Source organism: Phocoena sinus, chromosome 2 (genome assembly GCF_008692025.1).
Source record: "Phocoena sinus isolate mPhoSin1 chromosome 2, mPhoSin1.pri, whole genome shotgun sequence".
Classification (NCBI taxonomy): Eukaryota; Metazoa; Chordata; class Mammalia; order Artiodactyla; family Phocoenidae; genus Phocoena; species Phocoena sinus.
Genome location: NC_045764.1, coordinates 50,185,917 through 50,204,192, shown reverse-complemented (window position 1 = coordinate 50,204,192; position 18,276 = coordinate 50,185,917). Strand labels below are relative to the sequence as shown.

General features: G+C 44.6%; 1 protein-coding gene across 4 annotated transcripts in view; it reads left to right on the top strand.

The window, feature by feature from the left end:
• Window positions 1-7,872: 7,872 nt before the first annotated feature.
• IGF1R (insulin like growth factor 1 receptor) overlaps window positions 7,873-18,276 on the top strand; it is a 310,241-nt gene continuing 299,837 nt past the window's right edge. For all 4 annotated transcript variants that reach the window (XM_032622093.1, XM_032622092.1, XM_032622091.1 and 1 more), the window contains exon 1: window positions 7,873-7,996. In XM_032622093.1, coding sequence (XP_032477984.1) covers window positions 7,903-7,996 — 94 coding nt within the window. In that variant the 5' untranslated portion in view covers window positions 7,873-7,902. The remainder of the gene's footprint in view (window positions 7,997-18,276) is intronic.

The window sequence follows — 18,276 nt, the reverse complement described above, 5'->3', positions numbered from 1 at the left end:
ACAGTCTAATTCTTAATTTTGCCAACCAGGTTGCTGAGTATATTTTCATGCTTATTGGCTGTTCTGGTTTCTTCTGTGAATTGCCTATTTATAGCTATTGCCTTTTTTGTACTGAGTTGCTCATAAATTTCTTACTGAATACATATTTAATTTGTTACAAAGGTAATACAAGGTTCTCAGATAACTTAACCCAATGATGTACTGAAGCGGGCTCATAGGGTCTCGCAAAAGTCAGTTGTATATCTCTTCAGAACCCTGTGCTCAGTGACCTCACATTGGTTGCTTAAATTAGCCATGGTGAAATATTTACACAAGGAAAATTGGCAAGCTCTACAAGTCAGGGATCCCAGTACCCACCCCATGTAGCCTATTGTTGGACACACAAGCACACCAGTTATCTTAACTTCCACCTGACTCCCACTTGCTTCAACCATCTCCCACAATATGGTTGGTTTGAAAGCAATCCCTGACCTTCTAACTTGACTTTTCAGCCTATTGGAACTGGGCCTTGGACTTCTTTCAGGAACTATTTCATCAGAGTTTCTATAATATGATACATGCAATATCCTATTAAACTAATACATCTTCGACTTTGAAGCTGTTCACTATTCGTTTAAAGCAAAGGCAGGCTCCTTCAGTGGCCATCACACACAGCTATCCAAGCCCAGAAGTAGACTCCAAATATCCAGTTATCATGGAATTGGAAGGGACCTCAGATGTTACCCTGCCGGCCTCTCAGTCAATCCAGTGCTTCTTTGGACGGTTTCCCCAGCAGGTGTGGATCCAGTCTCTGCATGCCTACGATGATGAGCTCTTTCCCACACAAGGCAGTGCTGCAAGCAGAGCCTGAAAGATAATGCTACTTATTTGTTTCTACTGGAAAAGAAGAAACATTCTTAAAAGTAACTGATATCTGCTTTCCTTCCCATTGGGCTAGCTCTGCCCATTGGAATTACCTGGGTCAAGTCTAATAGTCATTTTCCAGGCATATGAAAACAGAAGTCACATAAGACTTCATGTCTGTATGTTTTAATCATTCCCCAAGGGATACAGGAAGCATCCCTTTCCCATTCTTGCCCCTGTGTCAGTATGGAGTTCTCTTGTTGATCAATGGTCCTCCATGGACAAATGTATAAACAACCTGATTCTCCACGTGTGGTCTCCACACTGCAGAGCAGCAGACATCTACATAACTTTAAGATCTCACTTATTTGTAGTGTGTCCATGAGGCCAGCAACAGAGTTTGGCACTATTAAGGAGCCTGACACATGGATTTTTTTTTTTTTTGCTGAAGAAATGTACCAATATATTCTATAGAATAAGGCTCCACTAGAACTTAGTATCCAGAAGAGAACACTTTGCGGGAACATTCTCAGTGATCAATGAGGAGATTATCCCTTTTGTGGGTCACCCGTGGCCACTTGGCGTAGCCCCTGCTGTGGTGATATTTTTGCTTGTCTTTCCATACTTACATTCTTGGAATACATATGGGAATTAAGAACTGCTAGGAAAAAAGTGTTCTGCTCTAAGAAACCCTAATGTGTGAAAAATCTGCATTAATAAAACAAGTTAGGAAACAATTATTCCTTGAGTCTGGCTTCTGTTGCCTGTGCATTGATTTACAGGCTATTAATTACTTGAAAAAGAAATTAAAGGTAGGAGCTGTAGTATGGGATACCAAGGTACTACTCTCAATTAAAAACCGAAGAAAGAAATCATGGTATTTTAAGAAGCAGAAAGGTCTACTCCAATATGATCATTTCACAGAGGAGAAAACAGGTAAAGCTACCTTCACAGAGTCACACAGCTTTGCAGAGTGGGGCAGAGCCGCTTGTCTCCTTTTGGCATGTTGCTGATAAAACATCTCAGAGCTGGTGGCATTAATCAGAGTGAAGAGAAATTTTGATTTAACCCCACTTTTCAGGTACTTCTAAGATGCATTTCAAAGATGAAGAAGCATCTTTTGTGCTTTCTACCAGCCAAGGATCCTTAAGATTGAAAGTTAACTACGTGGAAGAGTAAAGACGGCACAGCCATCTCAGAGACCCAAGTGAAATAGACAAGTGAAAAAGATGGAGCTAGTACAGCGCTCCTGGTATTGCTTACTTTCCCACAAATTACTGCGAGGAGAGTTGAATATGCCTCACCCTCAGGCTAGTGACAGCTTGTGGAAGGCTGTGCAGCAACAGAAGACTTCCAGCTTCCACCTTGGATCCATAGCGAGCACGAGGGTGCCTGTCACTCCTGGCCCAGGCCTGGGTTTTCCAGGAACTTCCCTTACTGATGTTACACTAGAACATGGTTCTGGAAGTAGTCACAAAAAGATGTCCCACTGTCCCTGTCCAATGTGGAGGTTTCTGAAAACTCTACTTTGCTTTTAAAGTATTAGGGAGGAATGTAGCACTTGCAGCCCCGTGAGCTGGCTATCTGTGCACATCTAAAATAGAAAACTCTTTTCAAGCTGAGTGTAAACAGATCTCAAGGAGACTGGGACTCACCTCACCGTGGCTGTGCAGAGACTGGAACCATCTAGAGATTCCTTGTCTCTTTCCTGCCCCCCGATTGCTTTGTGGAGACCCCCTTGGTGGCTTCTCCAGCTAAAGCCCTTCGCAGGAGAACTTAGGCAGATGTATCTCTGAAAGTGTATTGATTTGTAGAGACAGCTGTGGGCATGGAGGTTGGAGATGAGCTCTACTAACTCACATAATAGCAAAAATGGAAAGCATTTTGCTAAGCTTTTTTAGAACAGCTGCAAAATTTCTAAATTACATAATGCACTCTTTAAAACTTAAAATTCAGATATGATTACACACAATGAAGTGCATCCATCTTAAATGTACAGTTCAATGTGTTTTTGATGAATACACACACTACCACGCTTTTGAGGCTTACCTATGTTTTTGTATGTATTAATAGTTTGTTCCTTTTTATTGGTAAGCAGTAGTGTGTTGAATGGCTATATCATGATTTGTTTGTCCTTTTCCCTTTTGAGGAACATTTCGGTTGTTTCCAGTTTTTTACTATTATGAATAAAGCAACTATCAACATTCCCATACAGGTCTCTTTGTGGATATATTTTCATTTCTTCTGGTTAAATAGCTAGGGGTAGAATTGCTGGATCATGAGTTAGGCATATGTTTACTTAACCTTATAGGAAGCTGCCAGACAATTTACAGAATGCACTCTTAATGAACCTGATTACCTATGGAGTGAATTCTTTGACATTGTTTGTTTCATGATTTGTTTTTGTCTTGAATTGCATTGATAGGATATGGGTACATATTCCTTGAAATATATCCTTAAGGGTGAGACCTTGATTAACTATACAATTTTAGTGGTTCTTTAATGCTTCTGATTTGTTTATACAAACAGCTTGGAATCTAGAAGAATCATATTGGAAAGCTGGGATGATCTCTTCCATGAATTTCTCCCATATTTTTCTTTCTTATCTACTTTAATATTTTATACATGCAAAAATATGTGTAACATATGTGTTAGTTATAAGGCATAATTATAAAATGGAAATCTGTAAATCTACCACCCCATCTGAGGATGAACATATTTCCAAGAACATTGCATGTGCCTTTGGGGTTCTCCCCACTTCCTCCTTGAAGTAACCAAGACCTGGATTTTGTGGTCTTTATGAATCCTCTTGCTAAGACAAAAACAAAAGCAAAACAAAACAAAACAAAAATATTTTATCATGTATTTGATGGTCTTGCTTTAAAATTTGCCTCATAGTTTTTGTTTTCCCTGCTTTTAAGAGCTTTATCAAAATGGTATTATGTGTATAGTTTTTTGGAACTTACATTTCTTTACTTAACATATTGTTTCAAAGATCTGCTCATGTTGTATGTGGCTGTAGTTTATTCACTCGCTGTTGAATGACATTCCTTTCTGGGAATATATCACAATATATTGTATTACTTGTCAACTGTCATTTGTGCTGTTTCTCATATTTTTCACTTGGTATATATTACATTTGGTGGGGGGGGGATCTGGTACATTTAGCACAGTAATTTGAGATATAACTCTTTTCAAGTAAACAGTTTTTATAAAGTGAAAATGAGCAACCAGTTTCAGTTCCAAAGTAAGGGAAATTTATAAGATACCTGGGGAAAATTGCATAAAACAAAATGTGTGATGCATTGGCAGTGCAGTTGTAAAGCAAATACTCCAATTAATGTTTTACTACCTGATTTTATTTCTAAGGTTGAAAAAATAAGCTTGACTTTGGTATGTAGAATGTAATAATTGAAGAAAATGCAAATCACCTTCTTTGTCTGTGTAATCAAGGTAGAGCTGAAAGGCAACCTAAATTTTGATTTTTTTTCTAAATATTAAGCTATATGATAAAAAACATTTAACTTCACTGTCGAAAATAATTTAACCTTATTGACGTCCTAGCACTTTAGGAAAAAAAAACATTTAAACAAATCACAAATGAAAGCTCATTTTGGTTAAAAAAAAAACCCTACAATTTAAATAACTGTATGCATTTCTCTTTATTCCATATACCCCCTTTTGTTCTCAGGGACAACTGAATGAATTTACTAATACTAAAATATATATTGTGTAGTATTTAAAGATCTTATATTAGCATCATTCTTTTAAAAAATCAGCTCTAAACTTTTGTCTTAATTTACAAGTATGTATTACAAAATTCTGAATATTAAATATAATGAAAATATAATATTGATATTCTTTTACATTTAATTGCAGAATGGATCTGTAGGCATTGAAACCAACCTCATATAGGGAATTGTCTGAAGAAATATTTAAAAATTAGTAGACCAAATTTTAATTATTCATATGGTAGTGCCTACTTTTAAAATGATACATGCTAAATTTAAATTTCTTTTTAAAGATTCAAATATATTTCTTTCTTTGCTAATGTCCAGGAATATCTAAAACTGGAACATTTTATTTAAAAATTCAGCTGAATTTCAGTTAAACAAAATAATCCCATATGAATGACTTTCTTAAGTAAAAAAAGATTTATTTCCCTTCTATCCAACTGACTCACTGAATTGAGCTAAAAATTTCCAAGGGGAAAAGTGATCTAGGGAATAAATATAGGGGGAAAAGGGCTAGGTTTCCATTATAATAGCTTTTGACTTGTTTTCAGCTCTTAATTTAAAAAATTATTTACGAACGATGGGATGCATAATGTAACGCGGAAACCTTTTACAATTAGAGTAAAAAAAAGAAAACTACTTTCCTTTGGAACAGATCCCCTCTTACCAGACAGCCTGATTGTTTATGAGACTAACACTTCTACTCAATCTCGACATTCACAACTCTTTGTTAGCCATCTTCTTTTTACTTATTATTGACAGCAATTAGCCTGAGTCATGAAACCGGACCACATTAAAGGCGACACGTGGTCCAATCACTATTTTTAAAAGTCCACGTATTTCAAACTCCTCTCTCTAGCCATTGCTGGGCTGTTTCCCGCTTTGAGGACCTGGTCTCCGCAGCGTTATTCATTAGATGTCAGTCCTAGGGCAAGTCTCTCTTTGGGGAAACCTCTCCCTGGGCACATTCAAGAAAACCACAGAGGAGACTGGACTGATAGTTTCTAGTCACTTACAGAGCGAAGGAGGCAAGAGAGACGTGCCCGGGAGGACCCGAGGCAGGTGCGGGTGGGTTTCCGCAGTGACCACTCATTGTGCTTGTGTGAGGCGTGTTCGCCTGTCGCGAACCCAACCGGGAGACCCGTCTCGGCCCCGGTCCCCCCACCCCTTCCTCGGGGAACCCCTCGGACACGCCCCCTAGCCTCGGGGCCCCCGGAGCCCCGCACCGTGCACGTGCCCTGGCCGCTCCCCTCAGCCGTCCACGTGGTGGAGCCAGGAGAAGCGCGAATCCGCGAGGATCTCTCTGGACCCGCCGCGGGTCTCGGAGGCCGGGCCAGCGCTACCCAACCCGGCCGGCCCCCAGTCCGGGCCCCCATATTTCCTCTCCCGGAGGGAGGGAGGCGACACTCCGCGGGCCAGCCCTCCCCGGCTCCTGCCGCGCCCCCTGGCGGCCGCCGCGGGGACGCGCGCTGGGCACGCGGGGCAGCCTGTCCGGGCCCCAGCGGGCCGTCTCCCCTTGCTCCCGGGGCCGAGCCACGCGAACCGCGCCCTTCGCCCTAGCTGCCCGCGAGCCCTGGAACTGTGGGCTCCCCGATGGCGACGCCGTGGCTGCCCCAACCTTGCGCGAATGTGCCCACTTAGTAGCCTGGGGGTCTCCTTTCTCCCAGGTATGCCCCTCCCGCCACGTTCGAGCTTTCCAGCAGGCTGCGAAAAAATGCCGCATGCACGCACTTATTTATTTCTTTTGCAACAGCTGCAAGAAACAATGAAGCTTTTCAAGAACTGGGGAAACGCGTTTTCCAGCCTTGCTGTTGTTGTTTTCAATGAACCTCTCGGGCCCCGCACTCCCCGCCCGCCCCCACCCCCCACCCCAGCCCCTCCTCCCCACCCCTCCCCTGCTAGCTCCTCCGCTGTGCCCGGACAAGCGCCGGGGGCATTGTTTTTGGAGTCTTGCGGGAGGGGAGGGCGCGTGCAGGGTGGCCAGCGCAGTGCGGGTGGGGGCGAGAGCGTGTGGGCGCGCGCGCGTGTGCCCGCGCGGGCAGGGGGCGGGGGCGGTGCTTCGCAGCTTCGCATCCCACGCCCGGGCTCCGCTCCGCACTGCCCTGAGATCCCAGGCTCCGGCTCTTGGCGCGCGCCGGCCTGGGCCGGGCCCTCCGCGCGCCGCGGCTGCGGCTGTGGCCGCTCCAGTGTGCGCGCGGGCGGGTTGCGCGCGGGCGAGTGTGCGCGGCCCCGAGAGCGCGCGCGCGCGAGCCCCCAGTGTGTGGCAGCGGCGGCGGCAGCGGCGCGGCGAGGCTGAGGCTCTTGTTTACCAGCATTAACTCTGCTGAGCGGAAAAAAAAAAAAAAAAAAGGAAAAAAACCCGAGGAGGAGCGAGCGCACCAGGCGAACTCGAGAGGCGAGCGAGAGAGAGGGACGCCGCCAGCGAGCCTGCCCCCGGCGCGCCCGTGCCTGGAGGTTGCAGACCCTCGGCCCCGCTCCCCGGGCCCTCCACGCCCCTCCCGCGCGAGGGGAGCTCCACGGCGCGCCGCGCGCCTCGGCTTTGACCTTCAGCGAGCCGGGGCCCCCGCGCGGAGCCGGCGGCGGCGGCGGCGGCGGCGGCGGCGGGCGGGGGCCGGCGCGGGCCGGGCGGCGGCGGCGCGGAGCCCGGGCGGCGCGGCGGGAGTGCTGAGCGCGGCGCGGTCGGCCCGCCGCTTTGTGTGTGTCCTGGATTTGGGAAGGAGCTCGCGGCGGCGGCGGCGGCGGCGGCGGCGGCGGCGGCGGAGCTGAGGGAGGAGGCGGCGGCGAGCGGAGCCCGGAGGAGGAGGAGGAGGGGGAGCCGCTCATTCATTTTTACTCCGTATTTCTGCCCCCGGTCGGCCTCGCCCGCGACCCGGACTTCGGGGCAATCTTGCGAACTGCGTCGCGCCCTCCCGCCGCGGAGGCTCGGGCGTCGGACAGCCTCCTCCTCTGTCTGGGGTCGGTTTTGTCCTTCCTCGCCGAGACGGATTTGGGCTTTGCCCCCTTTCTTTGCAGTTTTTCCTCCCTCCTGTCTCTTTGGCTTTGAAAATGGAGGCCGACGACGCCGACAGCCCGCCCCGGCGCGCATCGGGTTCCCGACTCCGCCGAGTCCTCGGCCGCGGCTGCCGGCGCTGAGGGGCCGCCCAGCGCCGCCGCCCGCCCCGTCCGCGCAGCCCCGCGGACCCCCGGCCGGCGCCGCCTTTGGAATATCGTTGCCTTCGCCCTTGTTTTTGGAGGGGGGGGGCGAAGACTGAGTTTGAGACTTTTTCTTTTCCTTCCCACCCCCCTTTTTTTTTGAGAAAGGGGAATTTCGTCCCAAATAAAAGGAATGAAGTCTGGCTCCGGAGGAGGGTCCCCGACCTCGCTGTGGGGGCTCCTATTTTTCTCCGCCGCGCTCTCGCTCTGGCCGACGAGTGGAGAAAGTGAGTATGTGCCCGCCGCCCGCGGCCACTGCGGGAACTTTTCCTCTGAGGGGCTGCGCCCTGTTTGCGAAACACGAGTTGCCACCGTCGCAGCTGTCGGGCTCCCGGTCTCGGGAGCCGCGGGGCGGGGCGCCGAGGGGCTCGGCCGGAAGGCTGGAGGGGCCCCGGGGCCCAGGCTCGTTAGTTTGGAGCCCCGCGGGCCCCAGCTCAGCGCATCCCCACGTGGGAAGGGCCTCGGTGGCTTTCTCTTTCGCTGTCCCTAGAGCCCTGCCCCGGGGGTCGGCTGTCTCCGCAGCGCTCACTCCCGGGCGGCCCGCGGGCTCCAGCAGGGAAGTTCGCGCCCGGCTTCCCGCACCACGCGCCCCTCCCGGTGCGCGGCGCCGCGCACCGCGCAGGCGGCGGTGACAGCTCGCGCGGCCACCTCGCGGCTGGGGCAAACTCGGTGACCGGTGGTGGGAGCGGGCAGCCTGCTGGCCTTTGGGGGTGCAAGGTGCCCTGGAGGAGGTGCCTGGCGGAGAGGCTTCGCAGCCCCAGGATGGGTTTCCAAACATTGCAGCGCGGCCTTCTGTGGCCCAACGCGCTTTGTCCCTTGGGCTCTTTGGGTTCCTGGCCTTCCATGTCGCTTTCGCCGGACCCGCGGTGGGTCGCCAGTCCCCGGCTTCCCGGGGCTGCTCAGTGCTGCTTGGGGGTGCGGGGAGCGTTCCCGCCTAGGCCCCCCCCACCCCTCCATGAAGCCCCTGGAAGAGTGCGAGGTCGGGGGCCCTGCGTCAGTTGGGCTGTTCCGGGGAGCGCGTCCGGACCCCCAGTTCAGAGGGTGCTGGGAGCTTCTCCCAGTTTCTACCGGCGGGTGGACGCTCTCCTCCTCCTGGCAGGGCTAGGGGTGGTAGGGCAGCATCCGAGTGTGCGGGAGTGGGTGTGTGGTCGGAGCCGACTTGCATTTCCATACACGTGCTCGCAACGCGGGGCTGTAGCTGCAGCCACACGGCCGCTCCGGGACACCGAGACGCCGGGCCCTGGCGAGAGGTGTCGTGCGTCGTCGTTTAAGGGGCGCCAGGATCTGCGGCGGCGGGGGTGCGGAGGAGGGTGTTTTGTTTTGCTAGCGCGCAACCTTGGGCTGGGTTTCGTGGCCAGAGTTTTGTTGCACTCCCTCCCCCGCTGCCCCGCACTTCCTTTGTACATAGTTAATAAGCAATATCGCTCCACACGCTGTCGCCTGCAATCTGATAGCTTTTGTTTTGGTAGTGTCGGGTAGGGGTAGGGAAGTGCGGGGAGGGAGGGAGTGAGAACTTAGGGCCCCGCGGTGTGTGGAGGGAGGAAAGGAGGGAGTCCTGTTCTTCTCAAAACATTAAAGTGAGGCTTACTGATACATTCGCGATGGCAGGGTAACTTGAACAGGATTAAAGTTTAAATGCAGCCACAGAACTGGGGCTAGGAACGACGAGGGCGTGTTGGTGAGTAATGCTTGCCGAGGGTATGCAGGTGGTGCCAATTAACTTTGAAAAATCACGACGGAGCCTCGAAGAGTGAGGGGGGGAAATCGGGAGGCAGCGGGGGTTGTCTGTCCCCATCATAGGGGCAGTTCGGAAAGGCTGTTCCTGTAAACAAACCCTTCTAAAACGTTTTGTAAGAAATGAGTCCATGATGGAGTAAGAGCAGATTTTTATAGAATTAGCGTGTTTACTTCATGGAGTAAGACTCTGATTGAGTCCGGACCTTCTGCAAGTCTGAACTCTCCTGTTCTTTGTTTTCTAAACTTTCCTCTGGCTGGATTGGGCGAAGGGCTTTCGGCTCCCTTCTAAGGCTCGCAGATGGTGTTTGGGGGGACAGAGGAGGGTTTCTAGCCTTTAAAAGCTAAATATAGCTTAGGAGACACAGGAGAGTTAATCCATTCTACTACAGCATGTGGTTGAACTGTGTCGTGTTTCTAGTTTTATGGTTTAATGTTAGTAAGTTCTGAAGTTCACAGCAGCAGGAATGGCCTTGCTTCTCCCATGCAGGACTCCGGCATTTTAAAAAAGGATATCAAAAAAATAAAAATAAAAAAAAAAGGATATCATGTTTGGAGTTCTTCGTGAAAAATATCTTTGTGAAAGGTGGTTTTTTTCCCTGAGAAAACAGGATGGGTAGGGGCATTTTAACATACTTTTATAGTCCTAGATGCCAAAGCTTTGCTCAAGGGTCCCTTGAAAATGGTTGGTTTCTGAAAACTTGATGGATGGCCAGAAAGCACCCCAATCCTCATTATGGTTTGTTGAAGTTCAAACTCACTACCTGCCCCTCCCTACCTACAGCTTGGAAGTTTTCAGGAGTAAATGATATGCTCAGTGTCAGCGTGTGTTCAGTCCTTAGTCCAAAAGGTGCTGGAATGCTTACTTCTGATAGAAATAAACCACTGAGTCCTATCAGAGACCAACATTCTTTTGACTGTCTAGTGTAATATAATAAAGACTGGGGTGCTGTTGATTAATATTGTGTCGGCCTGTTTAGGGATTAGTGTTTTCTCTCAGAGTGTGATAGCAGTAGGGATGATTTTTTAAATCTTTAACTTAGAAAATCAAGAAGTTTCGAAGCAGTTGAAGTCATACAGAATTTTGTATCAATGTACTGTGAACAGTGCATCTGAAGAAGGGAGGTTTGGGAGTTAGGAGTGATAGCCAAATAATATGATGCTTTTTTATATAAAAAAAGTCAATGTGCACTTTAAATGTATTGTGGCCATCTCATTAAAAAGATGTGTCATCTTTCTGCCCCAGGTACAGTCATATCTTATTGTCAGGGAAATGTAGGTATGTGAAAGGTTGGTGTTAAAAGAAGTTGCTGTTTTATTACCAGGAGAAGAATCCAGAATAAGAAGTTTGGAAAGAACCTAAATAGCAAATTATAGTTTAGCGTCTCTAGAGGGAAATAGCAAGTAAACGGTACTTTTGCGGAGGGGTGGGGCGTGGGTTAGAAGTTTAAAAGGGTATATGTTTGATTTGTCAGAAGGATTAGAAGAATCCAACGTTAAGAAATATGCTAAGGTTGACTGGAAGAACATTAAAAACATGCTAAGTGAAAGAAGTCAGTCACAAAAGACCACGTATTGTATGATTCCATTTATATGAAGTCCAGAATAAGCAAATCCATAGAGACAGAAAGTAGATTAGTGGTTGCATAGGGCTGGGGGAGGAGGGGGTGGGGAGTGGCCGCTAATGGATGCAGGGTTTCTTTTTGGGGTGATGAAAATATTCTAAAATTAGTTTGTGGCGATGATTGCACAACCTTCTGAAAATACTAAAAACCATTGAATTGTACACTTTGAGTGATTTTTATGCTATGTGAATTATATCCCAAATGTAATATGGGATTTTTTAAAAAAAGAAATATGCTAAGGTTGAAAAGAATGCGTTGTGTTACTCTGAACATAGAATCTAGATTAAAATTATTAAGTAAATTTGTCCAGCAGGTTGATGTCTTTTTTTAATTTATGGAGTTTTTCAGATCCATGAACTACAAACTGATCGCTGAAGCTCTAACAGAGATTCAGTGCCATAGGAGAAAAAGACAGACAGGAAAAAAGAATCTTCGTTACACATAGCTCACATTAAGGATTAAGGGGTTGGGTTAAAAAAACGCAAGTGCTAGTAGTGAAAGTCCGATTTGTGACAGTAAAATCCTTAACTGAATCTGAAACGATGTTGATCTTTCCAAGATGAGAGTTTAGGAGCCGAGTCTGGATGGCATTTTCTATTCCGGTTTTCTTACATATGTTTTCGAACAAGAAAGAATGTAATGTTTAAGATGATAAAGAATTTCCACTGTCTTTTTTTTGATATCCCATATTAACCAACCTGGTAGTAAAAACTGAGGAAGAACTGTTCATTTTAATGCAGTGGGCTTTCTTTTTCTTCTTTGTTGCTTGTTTTATTTCTTAAATAGCTCCAGAATCTGAGCAGGAAAGAGAATCTGTGTAGGATACAGCAGCTTTTTCAGGTATACAGTGATTATTTTATTTTTTAATTAAAATTTCTTATTGAACGAAAGATTAAAAAACATAGCCAAAGGCATTTTTGTTTTCAAACTGTTCTGTCTTTATCCAGATTTACCTTGGCCTTTTAATAGGAAAAGACCGGAAATTCAATTGTTTATATTTGTTTTTGGTCTTCATCTGAGGCTCAGTTTACTAATAAAAATGTTTCCTGTTCTTCTTATTGTTGCAAGATCAGGGCAGTAATGAATATCAACTGTATCGTTTTCACTTGTTGCCTTAGAGTTTTGCCAAGGAGAGCCCTCCAGGGACAGTAGCTTCCTTTTAAATCTGGTTTCATTTGTTTTGTAAGAATGAGCTGTAAGAAGCAACTGAATCCAGCCAGCACTTATTGAGCACCTGCTGTATGGAAGCTGGATCCTTTGTTAAGTGATGCCCGAGCCTGCACAGAAAGAGAACTTCACTTTTGTCCTTGGGGCATTTTTGTATAATCGTGCATGAAACAGAGTTTCTGGAAAATTCAGATCTTTTTCAGACTCAGCACAGGGTACACAGTTCTCAAATAACATTTTAAAGGCCCTTTAAAAACATTTCTGTAGACTTAAGACAGGAAGCAAATCACTGTTGATATTCTGAAGGCCTGTGCAGCACCGCTTGCCTTATTAATACCTTCCCTCCTATTGCATTGTTGCTGGCAGGCTGTGGCATCCATGAGACAGTCACCCATCTCGATCAGCTGCACTGCCTTCTTTATAACATTGGTTATGACAATTGTGATTAAAAATGGACAGTGTCGTAGTTACCATTTGCCAAAACTTTAGTAGGAGTTACAGGTGTGTACATGTAACTTTCATAATTGTAAGGCCTTATTTAATTTAAAATACTTGACTGCTTTTAAAAGTGTGAGGGGCTAAGAAAGAGATTGAGGAGGCAATTAAATCTTGAAATGTTTTTTAATTGTAAAATGTCCAAGCCATGTTTCTCTCTGGGTTGTGATTTTTTTCGATTTGTTTTCAAAACTCACTTAAAAATCAACCCTAGTTCATAGAAGAGATATTTGTGCCCACAGGCCAACTTGCTTTGAACTGCTGTTCTTAGCCAACTTATGACAGGTGCTATCTGAGTCCAAGAGATGCATGCCTCTCAATTGTACTAAATATATAATAGTTGCACACGTGCTTGGGATATAGTTTCTTGATTTCTCTGTCTGAGATGTTCCAAAGGAAAATTCTGAACACTTTAAAGACAAGTTGAATTATGAATGAATCACTCTGACTTCTCCTTGAAAATGGTGTTTGGTATCCAATTATCGAGAGGAACTTTTCCAGTTATTTGTAAAGAAATGATTTGGCTTAAACTAAGGTGGCGGGGGGGTGGGGTGGGTGGGTGGAGTGGGGAACAACAGTCCCAATGTTTTTGCACATTGAGACTTGTTGACATTTGGGGAGGATTTTCAGTATTTGGAAAGATTAAAACTTTGAAATAAGTACCACCCTTATACCAACCCCCAAGGATCTGGAAAGAACTGATTTCTTCTGAGGAAGGGGCATACATTTTGTGTAAAACGGTTGGTAAACAGAAGATCTTTAAAAACAAGTTAGGTTGTTATCTCAATAGATGCACATTCCCTGGGCATGGTGAAGTTCATTTCTTTTGATAAATTGTTTTGGTTATATTCGACTCAAAATATTAACAGTGTCTTTGATTTCGAGACTTTTGCAGTTTGAAGACTAAATTGTTTTCTATTTTTTTTCCCATTTTTAAATCATCAGTTTTACTCATGTTGTAAAATCCCAAATAATATGTTTAGAAGACTTCTCTACTTTTTCCACTTATGCCAGCTTCACTTAGGGCTTATGAAATTGATTAATTTCAAAATCTGAAGGAAATATTGATATTTCTTTACTTGAATTAAATGGTTTTTTCTCTTTCCTCTTTTCCTCAATAAATACATGTTGAGTACTTATTGGACTCAATTCTTTAAGTTTAAAAATTTGTTCTGATATCATAAACTATTCTACATATGATTTTAAATATGAGTCAAAACATAGAAGTTACTTGCTATGTTTGTTTAAAACACTAAAACAAACTAGTAAATGAGGCTTTCATTTTTCTTTCTTTTTTCTGCCCTGGACTAGAAGAATTTTTAAACTTATAGGTTGCTATTCAGATTTTACTGGAACACAGCAGAAAGTTTCTTTTATGATGAGGGATGAATGCCTATGATTGCAATAACTTTTACCGTGTATTGTTGCTACTATTTGTGATGGGGAAAGGTAGGTAGGGATGCAAGGACTGCCTTTATTCTCATATTGGTCCTCTCCTTGGTTAGTACTGGTGATGGCTACTTGGTCAGTTGCTGGGGATGCGTCCATGGAGCTGAGTGTCCCATGTATGATTGCTGATGGTTTCTTATTTGAAATAGATTGGAGGCTAGCCACATAGGGAAAATGTGCATGCATAAGACAGGTACCACCAAATGCTGCAGAGATAGCTATACCTGCTTTAAATTGTTCACATTGTGATAGTCTGGAAGCCTTAAAAATTTGTTTTTTAATTTAAGCATTTATATTTTAAAGACTTGAGGAAGTATTCTATTCCTAGTTCAGAAAGTTCTTGGGGGAGGGAGGTTTGAAAGTTTATTTTTTATATCACTCCTTAGCCTCTTAGTTCCCTTAACAAGACAAGCATCTACTTTAGTAATAGTTATATAATAAAAAATGCCACTTGTTCAGAATTGTGTGTGTGTATTTCCATCCATTCATCCGAGTTCTGACAGTTTCAAGTACATTATTGTTGCTGTTTTGTATACTTTTTTATGGCTACTTTTTTTTTTTTTTTTTAAACCTATCACGAGCTTTCTTTAAACTGGCTTCGGAATTATTTGTCAGGTTGGTAATTCAGGTGTATGCATACTGCTTCCTAAATTACTCTTGACGTGAGAGAACAAATATATGTTGACAGTCTTAAAGCATAAATGTTTTATAGAGCAGAACTTTAAAATTTTCCTTAGATGTTTTGGATACCTACTTTCAGCTTATCCTCTCATATAAAATACAGTCAGTGGTTTGTCTCTATAAAATTGATTATTGGAAATACATGTTAGACTAAGTACGTGAGACAGTACCAATTTGAGTTAGGCAAATTTTAGTTAATAACACTTTAAGGGAGAAAAGTCTGATGATGATTAGGGAGAGATGAGTTTATAACAATTTTTCTGAAATTGGAAGCATACTAGTGACCTTTAATAACCTCCTGGAGAAAAGTAGTAAGCATAGAAAGAAAGCCCAGGTGAGAGGTCCACGATCTACCTTCCTCTATCAGCTGGCAATAGTTTTAAGTCATTAGCTATTAATTATATTTAGGTTGCAAAACCCTCAGCAGTTGTGCTCAGATTATCAGTGTCATCCTGTGTTTATTCTCCCCACCTAATTTTCTGGGGTCTCACAGTAGTGGGGTAATACCTACCAATAGCTCACAGACTCCGAATTTGAAAGAGGAGCACAGATTGTCATGAAAACAAAAGAACAAAGAGACCAGCGACAGAGGAAGATCTGCTGTTCAGCTTCCATAGTTCTGTTGTCTGATTTCTGTGGATAATGAGTTCATGGCACATGTGAGGTCACAGCATGGTATAGTTTAATCACAGGAAATTCTTTTGTATTGCTGCTTTACTTTGTCGAGTGATATATTTAGGATTTTCTGTCTAACGTTACCTCAGTAAGAATTTCAACAACAAATGTTGGATCAGGATGGAATTCCTAGTTAAATTTCAGTTCATCAGCCCTTTTCTGGGGAGACTCATTCATTGAATGTTTCCTTTCTACCTCACTGAGTCGCTTGAAATTGTTCAGATTTGTGCATTTCTGGCTCCACCCTGGTCCAGTCCAGACGCATGGACTCTTAGAGGAGATGCTTGGTTGGCCTCTGGGCCGGGCACTCTGACTCCTGCGCCCTCCCTCTGCTTTGATGGACTTGCCAGCCCCAGATACTCAGCATGTGCCGCATCATGGTCCAGGAATCAGGTCCAAGGGCCCCCATCTTGGGCTGTAATCCGTCCTACTGAGACTTTGCTGTAGGGATCCTGTGTGAATTCCCAGCACTCTCCAGCAATGGGCTCTAGCTGTGCGGTAAGTAAGCCCATTCCTGTCTCCATGGTTTTGCTCCTGCTGTGTTCATGGCTTGGCATGTTTTTCCTCTTTACTGCTCCCTGTCCCCTCCCCCCTCCAAACTGAATAGTGGAAAGTGCTACTCTAGAGCACAGCAAGGTCACCTGGTTCTAGTTTCGCCTTCGCTGCCAATTAGTTCCCAGGCCCTGAACAAGTTAACTTTTCTGAGTCTCAACAGAAATGTAGAGACTTGAAATAATTGGGGGAGAGTTTTCTCCTTTTCTCATTAAACAACAAAATAAAACCATCTTCTAATATATTTAGAAAATTAAGGTCAGAAAAATTGGGGGAAGAGGAATATTTTTTCATTTAAAAATATTTCTAGGTTTCAGATCTGTGAAATAGGGACAATACTGTAACTGTCTAAAGATGGGACACTAAGTCAGTTAATTCCTGTTCCTCAAATACCTTCCTGTGGTTATAGTACATCTGAGATGCCATCCTTTAATTTCTAACTCAGATTCCTTCTCCTTCCTGAAGCTTTTCTTGATTACCCTCATTTCTATAGACCTGATTTTCCCCCTTATTCCTTTTGATGTCATACCCCCTGCTGTGCCGGTAAACAGTGATTTGTTTTGTCTGGTACCTGAGCTGTTGTCATTTTATGAGGCTGTAGAGAGCAGGGCAGCCAAAGGGCTTGGGTTTGAATCTCAGCTGCTCAATAGCTAAGGTCTCAAGCAAATTGTTTAATCTTCCTGTGCCTCAGTTCCCTCATCTGCAATACTATAGTTTATTTTTAAATTAATTAATTAATTAATTTTTGGCTGCGTTGGGTCTTCGTTGCTGCGTGCGGGCTTCTCACTGTGGTGGCTTCTCTTGTGGTGGAGCACGGGCTCTAGGCACATGGGCTTCAGTAGTTGTGGCTCGCACGCTCTAGAGCACAGGCTCAGTAGTTGTGGCACACAGCCCAGTTGCTCCACGGCATGTGGGATCCTCCCGGACCAGGGATTGAACCCGTGTCCCCTGTACTGGCAGGCAGATTCTCAACCACTGCGCCACCAGGGAAGCCCTGTAATATTATAATTTTAATAGAACCTATTCCAGACATTTATTCAGAAAAACGAAGTGAACTGATACATATGTCAAGTGCTTAGAACAGAGGCTGGCATATGCTGAGCCCTCAGACTTTAGCTTGCTACTGCTCATGACATGACATCCTTGAACAGAGATGTTATTTGGGTAGTGCTAGAAATATAGGACGCACTTGACATTTGACTGCCATTGTCAGAGCCTGGCACATAGTAGGTGCTCAATAAATGTTCTGTAATAAAGCTTTATTTTGCTAAGGTGCATATTAACAGGATTGCAATTTGCTTGTTAAACACAGTTGTGTGATTTTACCATTTTTCAGTAAACAGTGGCCAGTGCCTGCAGTGCAGCATCCATTTCAGAGATCTGTTTATTATGCTTTCTCTCTTAATTCTTTCATGTCAATTTTTGCTGGTGCCCAAGAAGTGTCCAGTGTGCACTTTGCCCACCTCACTAATGCATAGGCGCCATCTAGTGGCCAGAAAGGAAATTTAGCCTCTTGGGTCCTGAATTAACAGTGCCCTATGGATGAAGATAGCAATTACCCCACTGCCCTTCTTAGATTTTGCTGTTTGGCTTGGTTCCTGGGAATCCGGTTTGCAGGAAAATGTGGAGACTGCAGGCTTCTGTAGGAACCGTTGGGATATGGTTTTGAATTAAGATTGTTCTACTGCAACAGTGAGCTAGCATGAGAGAATTAGGGTCTTCCTAAGTGATGTGAGCAACTTTGGCAAAGTTGTTATATCTAGTGTGCCTTTTACAATTTGGGATTTAAGATGTTTTTACAGGACTTTAGAAAATGACAACTTCTAAAATACTTCTTTTGAGGTTAGAGATTTGAAAAACCTATTGATTCATTTTTAAAAATAAGGAAGATTTATTTCCCATTGTTCTACTTAAAATATGTGGTAAAACTTTAATTATTATTCTTAAATGTGTGCCCTTGGGCAGTTTTTATGTAGTTCAGGTGTTTACCAGCCAGAAATCCTAATAGAGAATAGTAACAAACACTGTTATTGCTGGTGTTGGGTCTCACATTGGTTGTATTTTGTTAGATATTTTTCTATATTTGGCTTCATACTTCTTGAGTATTTTCAGAATCCACTTTCTCACTT